The sequence below is a fragment of the Nuphar pumila genome, chromosome 12 (assembly GCF_984573655.1).
Source record: "Nuphar pumila chromosome 12, dmNupPumi1.hap1.1, whole genome shotgun sequence".
Lineage (NCBI taxonomy): Eukaryota > Viridiplantae > Streptophyta > Magnoliopsida > Nymphaeales > Nymphaeaceae > Nuphar > Nuphar pumila.
The window spans coordinates 58252537-58272267 of record NC_143260.1 but is presented as its reverse complement, the minus strand read 5'-3'; the positions used below and the strand labels follow the sequence as shown (position 1 = coordinate 58272267).

The window sequence follows — 19731 nt, the reverse complement described above, 5'->3', positions numbered from 1 at the left end:
CTTCCTAAGCTCTTGTCATGGCTTCCTCCTCAAACAATGTAATCACTGCCGTCGATCTAAGGTATCCTGATCTTTTTCACCACTACAATTCACTTTGCTCACGTCCAATTCATGAAGGTAAATTGGTTCACTACGAAGACTTAGTATTGTTTGACCTAGAAAGATATCTCCCCGAACTTAAACACTTACTAGGATCTTCATTCCAAGCTGCCTACTATCCCGAACTCGTCCGACTCTTCTACACAAATTTTTCCTCTGATCATGAGCAAACTACCATCACCACCAAGGTCCGAGGACGCATGATGTTCTTTGATGCTTCCTCATTAGGCAGAATTCTAAACCTTCCTTCCACCGGCATAGACCTAGACAACATAGTACCACTCGACCGCTCGGTACTTCGAAAAATTCTTCTCTGTACCAACTGCACACACCTTCCCTGGCACATGAGGAATCTCCAATCTCATGCTCAACTGCTTGCCCAGATTCTTCTCCACAATATCTATCCCAAGCCTCCACGCACGGGATTAGTGCCAAGAAAAATTTCTCTCCTACTCTACGCAATTTTTTGTTCTACTCAGATAAACTGGTCCAACATTCTCTTCGCCCTTTTTATTCGCTATCAAAAATTCCAGCCTCTTCTTTTCGGGTGTTTTATAACTCCCATTTTAAAATACTTCAAAGTACCCCTTCAAAATGAAGTTATCCTCTATCCCTCTCAGATCCTCAATGCTACTTCCTTCAATCTAAGATCCCTGCACCCTCCCGGCTCTGATAAAGAAGATCCAACATCCAACTTTGATTACTTCTCTGCAATCATGGATGTCCAGCGCTCTCAGGATCGCATACTTCGAAATCAAGCCTCGTTGCAGCAGACTCTCCAGCAGGATCAAGCCGCCCGTTCACTTCAATCCTCTCCACCATCGGAGTAAACTCATTTGTTTTTGAACTGTAATAACTTATTTCTTTTGGACTGTAATAACTTTTTTTTTTGTCTGTAATAACTCTACTTACTCTGATCATTTTTTTTAGTCAAAAGACTTTGACCAGAGGTTCTATAGTTAACAGTTGATTCTACGTCTCTCCAAAAATTACTATTCAATATAATATCCTCCATCTCTTTCCCCTCAGCAAATGATGAATATTTAGAATTGTTTCATTCATATGATGCCATCATTTTTCTAAGACCACTTCGATGTTCTAGCAAAGATTGAAGCATGATAAAATTAGTGGCAAATCTTGTAGTAACCGGTCTTAGAATTTCTTTCTTATTAGAAAATTGAGTCCTCATTAGGTTCAAAACAAAAGTATGATTGTAGTTGAACTTCGTGATCCTTTTTCCTTTTTCAACACATCCAGCTATGCTTTTTATCTTAGACAAATCTTCAAGCATGAGATCTATGCAATGAGCTGCACAAGGAGTCCAAAATATGGTTTTCCTCCTATCCTCCAACATCTTTCCAGCTGCTTGATAGTTGGCTGCATTATCTGTGATTATCTGCCATTTTTTTAATTTCAAAACATTATTAACATACTAGACAAATTATAAATAGCAATGTTCAATAGAAAATTACAAAAGAACAAAATGATATACCTGAACAACATTCTCTGCACCTACTGTTTCCACTACTTCATCAAATAATTTTAATAAATTTTCTCGATTCTTCATGATACTTGTTGCATCAACTGATTTCAAGAAGTAAATACCCCTTGGACAATGAACCAAAAAATTTATCAATGTCCTTTGTGTTGCATCTTTCCAACCATCAGTCATAATAGAACAACCCATTTCAGCCCAAGACTCCTTGTATTCTTTGAAATAATCATCAATTTTTTTAATTTCTTCTTGTAATAATCTTTCAGAAATCTCAGATGAAGAAGGCGGCTTCAATCCCATTCCTACTGAGGAACAAACTTCAATCATCTTCGTAAAATAAGGAGAATTGGCTGCGTTGAAAGGAATGAATGAATGATAAAAAAATCTCGCAATAGCTGAACATAACCTATCTCTAGCTTTTCTATCCAAAGCTGCTTTTATTCCAAGTTGTTTCATTGATGGAGACCCTGCCTTCACTTGAACAAAAGCATCAAGATTATGCTTTTGGGCATCATTCATCATTTTTTTTCCTTTTATATATCTTTTCTCAGTAGACTCATCACTTTCATATGACAAGTCCATATCATTATCATTTACTTCAACAAAGGAACCAATCTCATTTACAATATTTTTCTTATATAATTTGTGTTCCTTAAATGACTCTAAATCCTTACGAATTTTTTTTCTTACAGATTCTTCGACTTTGTCGCATGGTTCCACCTCTCCTTTAATACCAACAAGATGATACTTAAGTCTATTAATGCCACCACTCATTTGTTTTGTACACCAAGTACATTGTACCCTCTTCTTTTTCTTATCAAGTGGTAAACCAAAATCCCACACAGGGTCCTTTCCTTTGGTGAATGTTGTTGGAGTCCTTGAAGATCCTTCTTCTGACATTTCTTTGATGATTTGATAAATCTAAACTGTTAAATTTGAAAAGTTAAAAACAATGACACGGTTAGTAGATTATGTACAAAGTTATGATTCCATCATTCCACATAGGGTCCTTGACTCCTTGTCATGCCATGTTTCCCCTGACACGTTGCAGAAATCATGTACTTTTAAGATAGACAAGAAGAACTGCTAGAAGAACAAAGGGTTACACATAGGACATTTAGATGATATTCCGGCGAGATCAGAGAAAAAAACAAAACAGTAAATTATGGAGGAAGAATACAGGAAATTCAAGAAATTAACACATAGGAAATTAAAAAACAGTAAAATCAGTAAAAACAAAACAAAGAATTAACAAAACAGAAATTGAAATGTATTGAAAAACAGACAATACATGTAATGAAAGACAGGAAGTTCAGTAAAATAAAAAAAAATGATACTTAGCAAAATCAAGAGCAAAACTCAGTAAAATAACAAAACAAAAAAATAAACTTGGTAAAATGAAAACTAACAGAAATTCTGGAAAACAAACTGCAAATAAAAAAAAACAAAAATATGAAATTACCGAAACTAAAACAACAAATGCAATGAGATTGAGACTAATGATACACAGAAATGAACATACGACAAATAATGAACTGAAATAAAAGAAAAACCACCAAATTTTAAATGCAGGTAAAAAAAATTTGCAGATATGAGAAACTGCTCTAATACAGGATGAACAAATGATTCAACAATGAGATTAAACAGAAAGCAATTAATGCAGGGAAAACGCGGATAAAAATGAAAATACAAAGCAATAGAAATGACATGCGAAAATGAAAACTTAGAGGAATGTTGTGCAACTCACCGTATAATGCATGGTACTGAGGCATACGCCTCAGGTACAGAGGCGTACGCCTCAGATATTGTCTCATAACATAAGACTCAACGCCTCGCTTCGCCTCAGTGTGCATACAACATACATACCTTCACAAATCTCTCCGAATAAACTCGCCGGAAAATCTGCACTCGCCAGAATATCGCGCGGCACACTGTTTTTGCTGGAGAAGATGCGTCGGATTTCCAACGACGCCTTACTGTTCACACTTCACTGTCGATGTGTTTGCTTCGTTCCCAAAAAAATAACGATACATACCTTCACAAATCTCGTCGGAAAATCGTGCCGGAAAATCTCGCCGGAATATCGCGCGGCGACACACTGTTTTTGCTGGAGAAGATGCGTCAGATTAGCAACGACGCCTTAATGTATTTAATCGATGTGCTTGCTTCGTTCCCAAAAAAAATAACGATACATACCTTCACAAATCTTGTCGGAAAATCGTGTCGGAAAAACGCACGGCGTCGCTGTTACTGTTCACGCCAGAAAATCCTTGCCGACGTCGTTGTTCATGCCAGAGCTATCATCGGATTGCTGGAAACTGAAGAGTCGAAGATCTTCTCGGCTTCTCCTCTCTTCAGTCGAGACTGTGCTTGAAAACTGAAGAGTCGAAAACCCTAAAGTCCTTTAAGTTTTTTCGTTAAAAGGTAAAGTTTTTTTAATTTCAAAATTGCCATTTTCACTAAACCAGCGGGTCTTCAGTGACTCGTGACTCGGTCCGAGTCGCCCGAGTCAGAGCGATCCTTCAAGCGAGTTTTGTCAAGGCAAAGGTGGCAGAACTCGCCCGAGTACGCCATGACTCGTGACTCGGCCGAGTCATCCCGAGTCCGGCCCGAGTCAAGCCCGAGTCTTGGCAATCCGAGTATGCCTAGCCGGGTTGACTCGCTGGAGGGCCGAGCCAAGCCGAGTCAACGAGTTGACTCGGCGAGTTTTTAAACGTTGATTGATAGAAATGCTCCATATCTATTTTTTTTTTTATGAAGTTCTATATATTTAGGACAATGCCATCTAGGCTCAAGAAGAGCCAACTCATTCCAAAGATCGAATAATTCACTAAAATATTCTCTAATGCTTCTTCCTCCTTGGGTCATGGTATGAATTTTGTTTTGTAAATTGCACACGTGCAATATCTTTAAGGGAATACATTTTCTTAAGATATTTTCAAGTTTTATTTGCACGCTCAAACTTTGCAAGATTTAAGTATTTTTTAATATCAACACTACTAATTAGCCAAGACATCTTGGCATGTCCCATCTTTCATTCTTTCTATTTTTTCTCATGCGTAACTAAGACTTTGGATTTTTCCTTCTCCGTAAGAGAAACTTCCATCTTTTTTTCTACTTTACTGTGGACTAGTTTGGGCTTCGAATCAGATTCATCCACTAGTCCCTATAACCCTTTGCCCCCAAATATGGTGCTTCAAAATTGAAGACCATGTTACATAGTTATTAAGTTTCATGGGCACAATTGTTGTGGTACCACCTGTAATCCTAGGAATACACACCGCGACTTGCCACAGAATTCGCGCACAAACAAATTGTTCATAGGAGGTGTTAAATTGTATGTCCTTATATATATATATATATATATATATATATATATATATATATATATATATAGGGGTGGCAATCAGGTCGGGTTGGCGGGTCAGCATACCTCAACACGAACCCGACCCGTTTATTAAACGGGTCGACTGTGGCAAACACGAACCCGACCCATTTATTAAACGGGTAACCCGACACGACCCGCCTAACCCGTTTAATAAACGGGTTGGGTCAACACGACCCGTTTACACGACACGGGGACCCGTTTATTAAACAGGTCAACCCAATAACATAGACACGATAACCGACCCGAGTAACCCGACTGGCTTTCAGATTGATGAGTTAAACTAAAACTGCCAATTGATGAAGAAGAGCTGACAGAGTGAATGCATCAGGGTTCAGCTCTTCAAGCTGCATCTTTCTGAACAATTCAAATGCTTTCTCTGACTGGCCATGTTATGCAAATCCAGCAATCATGAAAGTCCAGGAAACAACATCTCTTTCAACCATTTGTTCAAACAATTAGAAAGCTTCATTGAGGCTTCCACATTTGGAGTATATTGTGAAAATTGATCTAGCGACAGAAACATCAAGAGTTAATCCAGCCTTAACAGAAACGAAATGTATTTGTTTCCCTAGTTCTTCACAGTCTATGCATATTTTTTTGGAAGAACTCAAAAGCAGAAACAACATCCAGAAGTTCTCATGCTTCGGAAGAACTCAAAAGCAGAAACAACATCCTCCTGCCTAACATGACCCAAAATTATTTGTTCAGGACACAACATTCCTATCTGGCATTATCTGAAACTCCACGAGTGCATCCTCTCTCTCTCTCTCTCTCTCTCTCTCTCTCTCTCTCTCTCTCTCTCTCTCTCTCTCTCTCTCTCTCTCTCTCTCTCTCCATGGAGAACGGGATGAGTCGGCCGATCGTCATCCACGACGACGACCCGTCGGCCTTCAGCTTCGGTCAAAAAACCGCCCCTGTGGGCGGTTTCATTGGCAAGAAGTTGTTTTCAATGAATGGGAGTGGTACTCCCGTGGGCAGGAAGACTTCTGGCAAGATGTCTTCTGCTCGGAGGAGTGACGGAAGGGTGCAGCCGGCAGCGGCCAAGTGTTAAAATATATGTATCCACACACACACACACACACACACACACACACACACACATATATATATATATATAACACCTGATAGGGGTATTATCGTCTTTTCACGTAGTTGTTTTAGCAAACAACTATTTCCTTTTTCTTTTTCAATTTTTTTTTCTTTTTTCTTTTTATTTTCTTGTCTCAAAATCCAACCCAAAAGGGGCCCCACAAATGTGACCGTTGGGGGCTCCCAACGACTCTATGGGAGCCCCCTTTGGCTCTCCTTTTGAGACCCCTTTTGGGGTGTATAAATAGGGGTGAACCCCTTTGTATTATTCATTCTTGTGAGCTCTCTCTCTTTCAATAAAGAGTGTTTATTTTAGTTTGTGCCTTTCTAAGGCTTGTTTATGTTGTCCCATAGTGGACTTGGTTATTATCTCTCTTGTGTATTGGACCATCGTTGGTCATTGTGAATGCTTTTTAGCATTCTTCATTTTTCCGCATATTTACATGATATCAGAGTCATTCCATTCCTAGAGGAAGAAGCGTGATATTCTTTTCACATATAATGTCTTTATCCTTCACTTTCTTTGGTGACATCATGGAATCCAAAATCGAACTATCCTTCAAGCTCAATGGAAAGAACTACGTGATGTGAGCATCGGCAATGGAGAACAACCTCAAAGGTAAAAAACTTTGGGGTTATGTTATGGGTTCTATTCCGGAACCCCAATTGGAGCTCACCAAGATGGAAGGAGGTCATGAAACAACTCTTGAGAGAGATGCTCGCCTCAAAGCAATTGAAGACCACCAAAAGAAAGTTGAAGATTGGGAAAGCAACCACGCCAAAATCCTTGCTTGGTTCATGAACAATATTGAACTTAAGGTATATGCTAATATAGCTAAATTTCGTGGAGCGAATGAGGCTTGGTTCTTTATGAAGGGTATGTATACCCAAAAAGACCTTGCAAGAGCATATTTCTTGCAAGAAAAAATTAGAGCCACCAAACAAGGTGATTCAAGTATACAAGATTACTATAGAGCTTTAAATCCACTATGGGATGAGTTGGTTCTTTTAAAGCCAAAATGGGTAGCTATGGAGGATATTGAACTAAGGCAAAAACAAATGGAACAAGGTCAATTGTTCTAATTTTTTTTTTGGGGTTACGTCCCGAATTTGAGCAAGTGAGGTCATCACTCCTCCATAGATCTACTTTTCCACCAATAGAAGACGTCATTGCCAAAATCACACAAGAGGAAACTAAGCTTGGCATGAGTAAGAACATTGATGAGGTACTTGCCGTATCCAAACCCGGCAATAATGTTAAAACCTATAAACCACCCCATTTCAGAAAACATGAAAACAATAGTGGAGGAAGAAAGATGATTATGTCATCATTGCTATGAGTTGGGTCACATTAAACCAGAGTTGTCAGTCGAGGAAGCGGGAGCGAGAAGCGATACGGGAAGCGAAAGCGAGAAGCGAGGCACTTCTAAAATTTTAGGAAGCGGGAAGCGCGGGACGACTTAGGAGCGAACTAGGAAGCGTCTCGGAAGCGACCTAGGAAGCGTCTCGGAAGCGACCTAGGGAGCGAACCGGAAGCGACCTAAGAAGCGAAGAAGAAAGCGACATAGGATTCGAGTGAGAAGCGAAAGGGAAGCGAATAAGAATCGAAAGAGAAGCGAAAATGTAATTATATATTTTTATTTTATCAAAAACTAAGATTTATGTCATCATTGACAAAATAAAACATGTATATAGACAATAAATAATATAAGTTATAATTATCTAACAAATGCATCATATTGCAACTGTCAAGCATTTAAAAAATTATACATCAAAAGAAGATCATAATTCACATTCTTTTTTTATATAAAAGTTTTTAAGTTGGACTACTCTAACTACATCATAAAAAAAATAATAATAATTAAAGAGTTCATTAATCTGTCATCTTTCTCTTCCCCTTTAAGTCAGCAATAGATCGTGAACTTTCTGCACTATCGCGTGCTTCTTGTCCTCCACGACCATGTCTTCTGCTCCTTCCTTCATTTCCTATAATAAATACGTTAAAAAATTAAAATGTTCAAAAACCATAATTTAAAATATAAAAAACACAATATCAACATACCTTGCCTAGGTCTCCGGCTAAAGAAACGATCAATCCGACCATGAGGAACTGATGGTCGCTCTTGTATATCTGCAATTCTACTAGCTCTAATGGATTGATTTGTATCCTCTTCAACTTCATTTGTATGTATAATTATTGGAGGTAATGGAACTCTTGGTTATGCATATTTATGTTTGGATTTGGAAATAGTGCTTGATTGTTGTGCACTATCATCCAAATCTCTCCATCGCATATCCTCTAATCTCAACGTATTTTCTTGTACAATAGGAAGTTCTGGATTGATATCTCATTTTCGACTATGCCCTTCTTTATAGCGATTGTTGCAACTTTTATAACAAGAATATAAAATATGATTGCTAATAAACAATCAATGATAAAAAAAAGAGAAAAAAAATACCAAAACAAAAGTACAACACAGTTTAATTATACCTGTCAATCAATCGAAGATTGGAATGAATATACACTAAGGTATCAGCACGATCTTCATTGAGCCTATTTCTTTTAACATTGTGAATGTAACTATAGGTGTTCCACACTCTTTCTGCAGAAGATGTGCTAATAGGTTGAGATAAAACCTTAATGGCTAATGCTCTCAACTCCGGTGTATCACCACCATAAAAACGCCACCAATTAAGCATTGACATTGTAGGATTCAGTGCATCTATTCGTGCTGCATTTCGGCTAAATCTTCCACTTCTTGATGCAAAAGTCACAAGTTGTGACCTATAAAGTGTAGATAACTCTTCATTTCTAGAAGATATGACTTCAAGCGCGAGCATTGCACCGTCTAAGATATCATTATCCTTTTCTGCAAAAAAAATGTTTAGTAACTATAACAAGAAAATGCAAATGAAATAATAAAATAATTAAATCATTTAACTTTAAACTTTATTAAATAGATAGAATTAAATTTTTACCAGGAGAAACTCGTTTGACCCCTCCTGCTGCTGGGATTTTGAGATACTCCGACTCGTAATATTTTGGAGTAAGCATGTGGGCTAGACTATGGGGAGGCACATTCATTCTATCCCATCTATTTGAGACAATCTTATGAATCTTTTCATATAAATCTGGTTGTCCTTTTATATTGTCTTTGATTTCCCCAAACATGTTGTCCATGCCTTCATACACTTCACCAATTATAGGGCCTTCCTGATCACAAAATTTAATCATCTTATAGATGGGTTTTGTAATCAATAATGTTAAACGTACAAAATCTCAATATTCTTCATCAAGAACAGTTGTTTCTGTTGTAACAGCCTTTTTTTCATAATTTCATCCGTGCATGATTGCTTCCAATCGCTCTTACTGTGAGCCTTAAGCTCTCCCTCACATCAAGCAAGTGTTTTAAAGTAGTATAATGTGAAGCAAACCTTGTTTTTTGCAATCTTTATTAATTCTAATTTTTCATTGCTTCTAAAGATTGCTAGTGCTTTTGAATGATTTGTGATATACTTCACAATTTCTTTACTCTACAAATATGTTTCTCCCAACCAATGAAACTCATGTGCCAAATCCTTGAAGATCAAATTAAGTGTGTGCACAACACAAGGTGACCAAAAAATATACTTGTACGTTTGTTTTAATTCTTCACCTGCTAACTTGCAATTTGCTGCATTGTCTGTAATCACTTGCACTACATTAGAAGGCCCCACAAGTTTAAATCCCGTCTTCAAAAACTCGACAATGTTTGCAGCTGACTGTTGCACATTAGAGAAATCGCTTGCATATAAGAACATTGAGCCAAAACAGTTTGAGGCAAGTATATTTATCAAGTGTTTGTTCTTGATATTTGTCCAACTGTCTGAGACAATGAAAACTCCAAACTCCTCAAACTTTTCTCGAAATTCATTTAACTCTCTGTGAACACACTCTTTCTCACTGTCAAGCAACGTTGTTCGCGCTTTTTCATATGATGGGGGTTTATATCCGGGCACTTTACTAACTGCAGATATCATCTCTTCCCAATATGGTGATCGAAGCACATTGAAAGGTATGTCATTTGCACACAAAAATCTGATAATTTTGTGATCTACATCATCTCTTTCTACCTTTTTAAAGGTATCACGAATATCAATTGTTTTTCAGCTTCCACTAGATGATGTAGTCATACTAATAGGCTTCTTCGGAGTATCAATTCTTGATCTCCTCAACTCAAATGCACTAGATGAAACCCCCACTCGACGAACTTGCCTCTTAATTTTTTTTGCCAATTCTGCATTTTTTGCAACTACAGGGCAAAAGGCAATCCCAACACTTTGTTCCTTTGAAGATCCCATGAGTTGTGCAAAAACTCGAGTATATGACCCATGATAAATATTTTTGCAGTGCCTGCACATAAAAACTTGGGTTCTACCTTGCTTTTCTTGCCCACTTTTCTTTTGTTTCAATACATGGCGCCAGAGCACTGTTGTTTTATGCAAGCTAGGTGGTTCATCATCTTGGTCATCTTCAGAATAGTAATCATCCAAGTCATATTCTTCTTCATCTTCCTCATCAAAACAATTTTCGTTTCTGTCCTCAAATTGATATGGACAAGCAGAAGACCTCTTCTTGCCCTTCCCAACACCACTAGATGATTCATGCTCCAAATTGTACAAAGAATCGTCATCGTCATCAGAATTATCGTGATCATAGCTTGAGATGGTCATTAATGAAGCAAAGAACATGCAAATATATCTGCATCATAAAAGTATAAGAATCATCCTAAAACACTTTAAAAAAGCTATTATTAATAGTAAATGATGGAGAGTGAAGAACACAAATCATTACTCATAATTTACCAATTACTAAAACAAATAAATAAACATCATTTAAGGAGGTGAAAGATCTATGATTCTATAATATACTATGATAAAGCAAACAAAATTTAAAAAAAAAGTTCTTTCAAAAGTTTGCATTTATGAAAAAATGCCAAAATAAGATAACATAACAACGAAGAAAAACAAAATTCATATTGGCCGACTGTTACTAGCAATAATGATATTTATTTAAAATTTTAAACAACTAGCTGCAGCATACTAGTTGCCCCACTCTTCTGATAGAGTAAATGAGCCAAGCCTGGGTGTGCCCAGGCTCGGTATATCAAAGAATTCATACTTAATAGGGATGATAAGCTCAATCATGCTTGGTATACATTTTGTATAATATGTTTTTATAATATGAATTCAAGAATTTTCCTATAATATATTTTTTATATATTATAGGATACTTATAAGTATCTCTTTTGTTTTGTTTCTTTTATCATGCTTGGTTCACTTGATCAACATGTAAGTTCAGAATTCACATAAAGCAAAATCACTTCAAGAGATCAAGGAGAGAATAGATTCTACAAGTCTGCAAGATCAAACACCATAATGAAACCATAAGACAACTTGTGGAGGCAGAACATGTTTTTCATTGACTTTGAAATTAAAAACAATAAATCAATAATCCATATATATCCAACAATAAAAGAATAATAAAAGTGATCCAGTCAATCTGATCAGGAATCAAGATTCAAGCAATCGTCAAAATTACTTAAAAGTTAAAACCTACAAGAATGAGAAAAAAATACTGCATTAACCCTTATTTCTAAAAAAGACGACCAAATAAACTCAGTTAAACCACAAAATGTGAAATGTTCCTCAACCAATATATTGTTCAATCATGGGACTCAAATAAGAATATAAATGATCATCATATTGATAACACAAAAGAAAAAGACCATCATGTTATTGCAACGGGAAAATGAAACAAATAGTCTCTAACAATCCTGTGTTCCCTAAATGTACTTTCTAGAAAGAATGAAGGAATCAAACCTCTACTCACGAGCTGAACCTCACACCACACAAGTCAGACACCAGCCCTATATCACTCGAAAACTCTTCATCAAAGCAAAATATTGGCCTTCCAGTCCAGTTAAAAAAAATTAAAAGCTCATTCCTAGCCCAGCTCTGATTCCATATGAAATAGATTTTTATCCATTTTTGTAGCCCAACCCTGACTGCAGCAAATAGTTTGATTTGTCCATATAAAATAGATTTTTATTAATAATTGTAGCCATTTTTATTTTATCTAAAAAAAAAACGACGTTGGGTACTCTGCTGGGCTACAAAAATGGATAAAAATTTATTTCATATAGAATCAGGGTTGGGCTAGGACTGAGCTTTTAAAAAATAAAAAATAAATAATTGTTTCGGGAGGCTACCGTAACAATTGTTTTTTTAAAGCCCAGTCCTAGCCGGCTAGCCCAACCCTGATTCCATATGAAATAGATTTTTATCCATTTTTGTAGCACAACCCAGTCCTACCTAGCCCTGACTGCAGCAAATAGTTCGATTTGTCCATATGAAATAGATTTTTATTAATAATTGTAGTCATTTTTTATTTTATGTCAAAAAAAAATCGGGGATGTTGCCCCATAGTAACCGATGGGGTCTGCCTAACCAGTGCTGTGAACTTGTGAGAGGCGTACGCCTCAGAGGCGAAGCGCAGGCTCAACGCCTCGCTTCGCCTCATCGCATTTGTTGTGAGAGGCGTACGCATCAGTTCCTCTCACAACAAATTTTGGATGACCTCGAGCGAATTGAGAGGTCGTCGGACGTCAGTGGAAGAGAGAGGAACATACCTGAACAGAGACATTGCCAACGTCGATTGAGGTCTTCGGATGTCAACAAAGGAGGAGGTCGCCGATCGTCAGAGGTCATCGATCGTCGGAGGTAGCAGATCGGCGAAGGTAGCAGATCGTCGGAGGTCGCCGATCGTCGGAGGTCGCAGATCGTCAGAGGTCGGAGGTCGGAGGTCGCAGGTCGTCGGAGGTCGTCGGTCGCAGATCGTCGGAGGTCGCAGGTTGTCGGAGGTCGCCGGTCGTCGGTGGCCGGAAATGAGAGAGAGAGGAGTCGGGTGAAAAAGCAAAACCCTGAGCCTTCGTTCTTAAGTTTTCAAGATTTTTTTTAAATGTCTATTTTGCCCTTATTCAGAAATATTTTTTTTAGTTTCTTGTTTTTCACGTGTCAATTTCGTTTTGAAAAAGGGTAAAATTGGTATTTCATAAACGCGTCCCCCTTTAAAGGGGGACGCGATTCCCTTTAAAGGGGGACGCGTTTTCCTTTAAAGGGAAACGCGTCCCTTTAAAAGAGGGACGTGTCTCCCTTTAAAGGGGGACGCGTTCCCCTATAAAGAGAAGCGCGTCCCTTTTTAAAGGGGGACGCACTTCTTCTTTTTTACCTGCACTTCCCTGTGTGTTTCGGAAGCGCCTGTTTCGCGCTTTCAAAACGCATCTCGGGGAAGCGCGCTTCCCCTTATGCATATGCGTTTCCAGTAACTCTGCATTAAACCCGCTTGCCCAAAGCTAAATGGAACATTCAAGCCTAAGGTGGCATCCCTTGAAGAATCCTCTACCACCAAAAAAGATGAGGGCAAGAATGGCGACCTCAAAGAAACACTTGGTCAAATATCTATGGCTCTACAACAAATTCTCAAAGTTACTTCCTCCACATTGGGTGCGACCATTGCGTCTACATCATCACCCGGTATGTATTCTTGGATTTTAGACTCTAAAGCATCCTTTTATATGACCCCACATGAAAATGCATTGACCGATGTATGCACCAATTCAAAAAGCTCATGTATCTCTACGGCCGATGGAACCTTTTTAAAAATCACAAGTATTGGAACACTTAATTCTAAAAATTCTCAAAACCTTTTTGTTCCAAAAGTAAGAGTTGTTGCAAAGTTAAATTTGAACATTTTTTCGGTTTCCCAAATTGCTGACCATGGATGTGAAATATATTTCTAATCTAATGGTTGCTTTGTGCAGGATCTCTAGTTCGGGAAGCGAATTGGGCAAGGCCATAGGAAGGGAGACCTCTATTATATGGATCATCTAAACCTTCCTACAAACTCTTTTTGTACTTATGTCCAAGATAAAAGCATGGAAACTTGTCATAAAAGACTTGGACATCCAAGTTATTCAAAAATGTATTTGTTTCCGTTTGCATTTGGAAACAAATTTTGTAAAGAAAAAGACATTAATTGCAAAGATTGCATTTTTGGAAAAATGAAGTCTATTTCATTTCCAACTAGAACATTTCTTTCCACAAGACCTTTTGAATTGGTGCACTCGGATGTTTGGGGTGGATCTCTCATCATGTCTAAAGGTGGTTTACTCATACTATATCACTTTTAATGATGACTTTACTCGTTATGTTTGGATTTATTTTCTCAATCATAAATAGAAAGTATTTTTCTTTTTTAAAGACTTTCATATGAAAATTCAAAATCAATTTCAATGTAATATATCCATTCTTAGATCCGATTCCGGTGGAGAATACTTGTCTAATGAATTTCAAAATTATTTAAAACAAAATAAAATTTGTTATCAAAGATCATGCCCTAGAACTCTACAACAAAATGGACTAGCGGAAAGAAAACATAGACATATTATAGAAACCGCTAGAACATTGCTTATTACTAAAAATATTCCAAAAAAAATTTGGGCCGAAGTCGTCTTAACTTCAAGATACTTAATCAATTGAATGTCTTCTTCTAAATTAAAGAATGTTTCTCCTTATGAAAAGCTTTGTAAATTTTCCCCCGACTTCAATCGCCTTCACATCTTTGGTTGTAAATGCTTTGTTCTCTCACATAAGAGAGATAAGTTGTCTCCAAAGGCAATTGAATGTGTTTTTCTAGGTTATAGGGAAAATAAAAAAGGCTATAGCTGTTTTGATTTCAAGAATAACAAACTATATGTTTCAAAATACGTGACTTTTTTGGAAGATGAAAATGAATTTGAAAAGCTAGATAAACCAAATGAAATTGACTATATGTTCTTGCATGATCTTATAGATGATATATGTGATGATTCTATGAATCATCTTAAAAGTATAGATGATACTTGTGAAATATCCAATATTGAGATATCATCACATAATGATGATACTAATAATGAAAACATTCATGTTTATACTCGAAGAGAACAAGAATGGCCTATTAGTGCCTTGGAGAAATTTTTTCAACTTACCGAATCTTTGGAAGAAAACCCTGTTAGGCGATCTTCTAGAGAATTCGTTCCACCCAATAGGTTTGTGTCATATGAGTCTCTTGCACCAAATTATCGAGCATGCCTAATAGACTTACACTCATATTATGAACCCACTCATTATAATCAAGCCAAAACTCCACCCCACTGGATTAAAGCAATGAAGGTAGAATTTGATTCTCTAAAAAAGATTAATACTTGGGAAATAGTCAAGCTTCCTCTACATAAAAAAAACCTATTGGATGTCGCTGGATCTTTAAGGTTAAAACCAAAAGTGATGGATCCTTAGAAAGATATAAAGTCAGATTAGTAGCTAAGGGATATTCGCAAGAATATGGAATTGACTACGAGGAAACATTTGCTCATGTAGCTAGAATGACAAGTGTTAGAACCTTAATAATTGTCGCATCAATCAAAAATTGGTCAATATATCAACTCGATGTGAAAAATGCATTCCTAAATGGAAATCTAAATGAACAAGTATACATGGACCCACCACCCAGAGTTAATATTGGGCAAGGTCAAACTCTTAAACTTTTAAAAACCTTATATGGTCTTAAACAAGACCCCAAGGCTTGGTATGATCGTTTTAGTGATATAATGATTAAATTAGGATTTTATTCATGTTATACTGACACTGCTTTGTTTGTCAAAAATGCAGATGATAGTATTGTTATCTTATTACTTTATGTTGATGACATGATTATCACAGGAAATGATCAAATTAGTATTATCAATGTTAAAAATATGTTAAAAGATTGCTTTGACATGTCTGATTTAGGTTTCCTTAGATATTTTCTCGGCATTGAAGTTGCATATTATCCCCGAGGATATATACTGTCACAGATGAAGCTTGTTGCAGATATATGTAATAAATCTGGAATTTCAGATGATAAAAAGGTAGAGACTCCAGAAGTAATTAACGCAAAATTAAGGTTGGAGGATAGGGTCCTTCTAGAATATCCTACACCCTACAGACAACTCATTGGATCTCACATATCTGACTATCACCAGACCAGACATCGCTCATGTTGTTCACTTTGCTAGTCAATTTCAGCATGCTCCTACAATTGTGCACATGAGTGTCGTGCTTCAGGTCGATCGATACATCAAAAACACCATAACTAAAGGGTTATTTTTATCCTCATCTTCTTCTTTGAATTACTTGCTTATACTGATGCAGATTGGGGCGGTAACCCTAATGATAGAAACTCAACTACCGGCTTTTTCTAGGAGATTCCTTAATTGCTTGGAGATGCAAAAAGCAACAAAATGTCTCGTTATCCTCTATTGAAGCTGAATACCAGGCTATGACAATTACCACAATGGAACTTGTTTGGCTTCGAAGTCTTCTCAAAGATATGGGAGTTGACAATACAGGGGCTTCAAAGCTATGTTGTGACAATAAAAGTGTCATTTACATTACCAGTAATCACATCTTTCATGAGCGCACCAAACATATAGAGATGGACTGCCACTATGTTCGTGATGAGTACCTATGAGGAACAATTACTATGCCATATGTCACATCAGAGTATCAGTTAGCTAATTTTTTCACTAAAGCTCTTCCTGCTCCCCGCTTCACGTTTCTACTTGGCAAACTTTCGGTCATCTCCCCGTAAAGTTTGAGGGGGGGGGTGTTAAAAAAAAAAATATATATATATATATATATATATATATATATATGTATGTATATTTGTCAATAAATATATATATATATATATGTATATAATACCCGATAGGGGTATTATCATCTTTTCACATAGTTGTTTTTGCAAACAACTACTTCTTTTTCTTTTTCTTTTTCAATTTTCTTTTCCTTTTTTTTTTTTTCTTGTCTCAAAATCCAACCCAAAAGGGGCCCCACATAGAGTCGTTGGGGGCTCCCAACAACTCTAAGGGAGCCCCCTTTGGCTCTCCTTTTGAGACCCCTTTTGGGGTGTATAAATAGGGGTGAATCCCTTTGTATTATTCATTCTTGTGAGCTCTTTCTCTCTTTCAATAAAGAGTGTTTATTTTAGTATGTGCCTTTCTCAAGGCTTGTTTATGTTGTCCCATAGTGGACTTGGTTATTATCTCTCTTGTGTATTGGACCATTGTTGGTCAATGTGAATGCTTTTTAGCATTCTTTATTTTTTCGCATACTTCATTACACAAGGAGGCTGGTCGGGAGTGGCGTCAGAAAGATCGTTCGGACGATGATGACGACGACGACGAAGATGTGGACGAAGACGATGATGATAATGATGGGGGAGATGGCGAGGTGGAGGGTTTGGTAAACACGAAGGGCGGGATGAGGGGTTATTGTTGTTCTCTGTTTAAGTGTGATTCTCTATCGTGATTTCCATACTTTCTTCCTACTTGCATTAGTTTGCAAAAGAAAAAGGGTTACCCAAGTGCGATCAAATGCCTTCTGTAAAGCCACAACGTTTGTTGGGCTATCCTTGCAACTTAATCATGGCATTTTTAGATTTTCATATGTATGGGCTTTCTTAGATTAGGGGTTTTTGTTTGATTTTCATAGATTAGGTTTTTGTTTGATTTTATTCTTCTTCTTCTTCGTTGAGTTTTTTTTTTCATTGATTAGGGTTATTCTTCACCCATCAAACAAAGGACATTTGTTGGGCTTGGAACAGAACGAACAGAACCAATGTTCTGTTCTGTTCTTTTTGTTCATTTCGTCCAACTCTGGACAAGGGATCAAACATACCCTTAAAGACCCTTGCATGTCAGGCCACTCCATTCATACACCATCGTGCTTTTCCTCCAATCTTCACTGCTCGTGAACAAAAATGAGGTTAAGAACCCACCAAAACAAAAGGAAAAACTAGAAAATCTTCTTGTTCACTCAGTTCATGAATTATTTTTATAATAAGACTATAAGCTTTAAATTTCTCAATTATTAGTACTTAGAATGGTCACAAAAACAACACCATCACCAAAAAAGTATGCTTGTTTTTCATGTTAAAGTTGGTAGGTTTAGAATTAAAATAAGCAACTGTATGACTGCAAATTTGGTAACAAAATTAGGCGAGGATTTTAGTTCATCAGCAAAATATTTGTGTATGCAATGTAGCAAATAAATCAGAATTTAACATCCATATAATTAACTACATTCAGAGCAACAATAAGTTTACCATGATTGTAAGCATCCCTAGATCATGGTTAACAAACTATTACATACCTTGACAAATCCAAAACAGCTTTGCAATTCTGGTGCATCACCAAGCAAAAAAGAATAAGGACGCCTCCATCCACCACAAGGAACTTGGAGAATCTACAAGATAAAAACACATAAGCTTCAACATGGTTGATGCACATTTTAAATCAACCTATAGTAAATGAATAGAATTGAAAGAAAGAGGAAAACAAAAGCAAGCATTTCATCCTATGTACCTTAAATTCATTGGCCAAGTCCCAGATAATAAAATTGGCAGAAGCAAAACCTATTGCATATGTACCAGGTCCCAAGTCTTCCTGAAGACCACCAGCATTATGAAGAGATTCGATAGCACATATTTCCTTCACTCTTTTCAACCCCACAAAGTTTAAGCTTTTTGACATTCCACTTTGCTCATCATACATAAAGTAACAGATGCACCCATCTTTTCCAGTCTGATTAAAAAAGGTTGCATTATAAGACAGAAATAGAACCTATTACATAAAAATTTGATCTAGATTGAGGAACATACAGAACGTATGCCAACTTGGTTGCAATTAGATGTAGAAATGGATATGCTGGTGACACTTGAGATCCCATGGGCACCTCTGAAATGAGTATATGGCAGTATCCTGTCTTTTGATTCCAATATAGTAGATAACAAAATGCTTTTTCCCATAGAGAAAACAATGAGATTACCACGCTGATCTCCACACACAAGCAACTATAAGCAAGCAAAAAAAGGGGCAAAACATGATTAAACATTGCTATATTGCAGCTCCACTTAAGACTTCACCAGATAGGCAATTGCATACTGAAATGATCTAATTGGAAAAGACCATTTTGATTCCACATGTTATTTTAGCAACTTAGTTTAGACAAACACTATAAATTTCAGCAACTTAAGAAACATACTAGAAATTAAGTAGCAGACTGGGAGTATGTTTTATTTTATGATTCATCAGAGGATTATGCATGATAGCTGCTTGAAATAAAAAATGAAAGACATGAGACTGAAGAAAGCTACACATGTTTGGAAAAGAGTAAACCACATTAACTAAAAATATAGAATAATAGAATTAATTTAAATTCATCATAAATATTTATGAAAGCAACCAATCAGCACTGACAATTGCAGAGCAAATCTGTGATTATAGTCTTCCAAAATATATAATACAACTGAAAGCACCACCTAGCACTTACTACTAGGCTCCGTTCTTATGAAGAAAAAAATCCTTAGGTAAAATTCTTTAGCATTTCCATGTACATATGCAATCTCGTGCCAATTTCATAACTAGATAAAGTGTTGTTCAAAAATTGATTTGCCATAGATCATTTCAGGATAACTAGGAACATCTTGACTGGCTTAGACTACTCTAGCAACCATTTCAATAAAAATTGTCAAAACAACTTG

The 19731-nt window shown here is 36.8% G+C and overlaps 1 protein-coding gene across 2 annotated transcripts in view; it reads right to left on the bottom strand.

Annotated features, from left to right (window-relative positions):
• The window catches only part of LOC149820937 (Transducin family protein / WD-40 repeat family protein), a 188995-nt gene that overhangs the window by 92850 nt on the left and 76414 nt on the right, over positions 1–19731 (bottom strand). For both annotated transcript variants that reach the window (XM_089982713.1, XM_089982714.1), the window contains exons 11-13: positions 18850–19041; positions 18554–18772; positions 18342–18434 (exon numbers count right to left, since the gene is read on the bottom strand). In XM_089982713.1, the coding sequence (XP_089838839.1) occupies positions 18342–18434; positions 18554–18772; positions 18850–19041 (504 nt within the window). The remainder of the gene's footprint in view (positions 1–18341; positions 18435–18553; positions 18773–18849; positions 19042–19731) is intronic.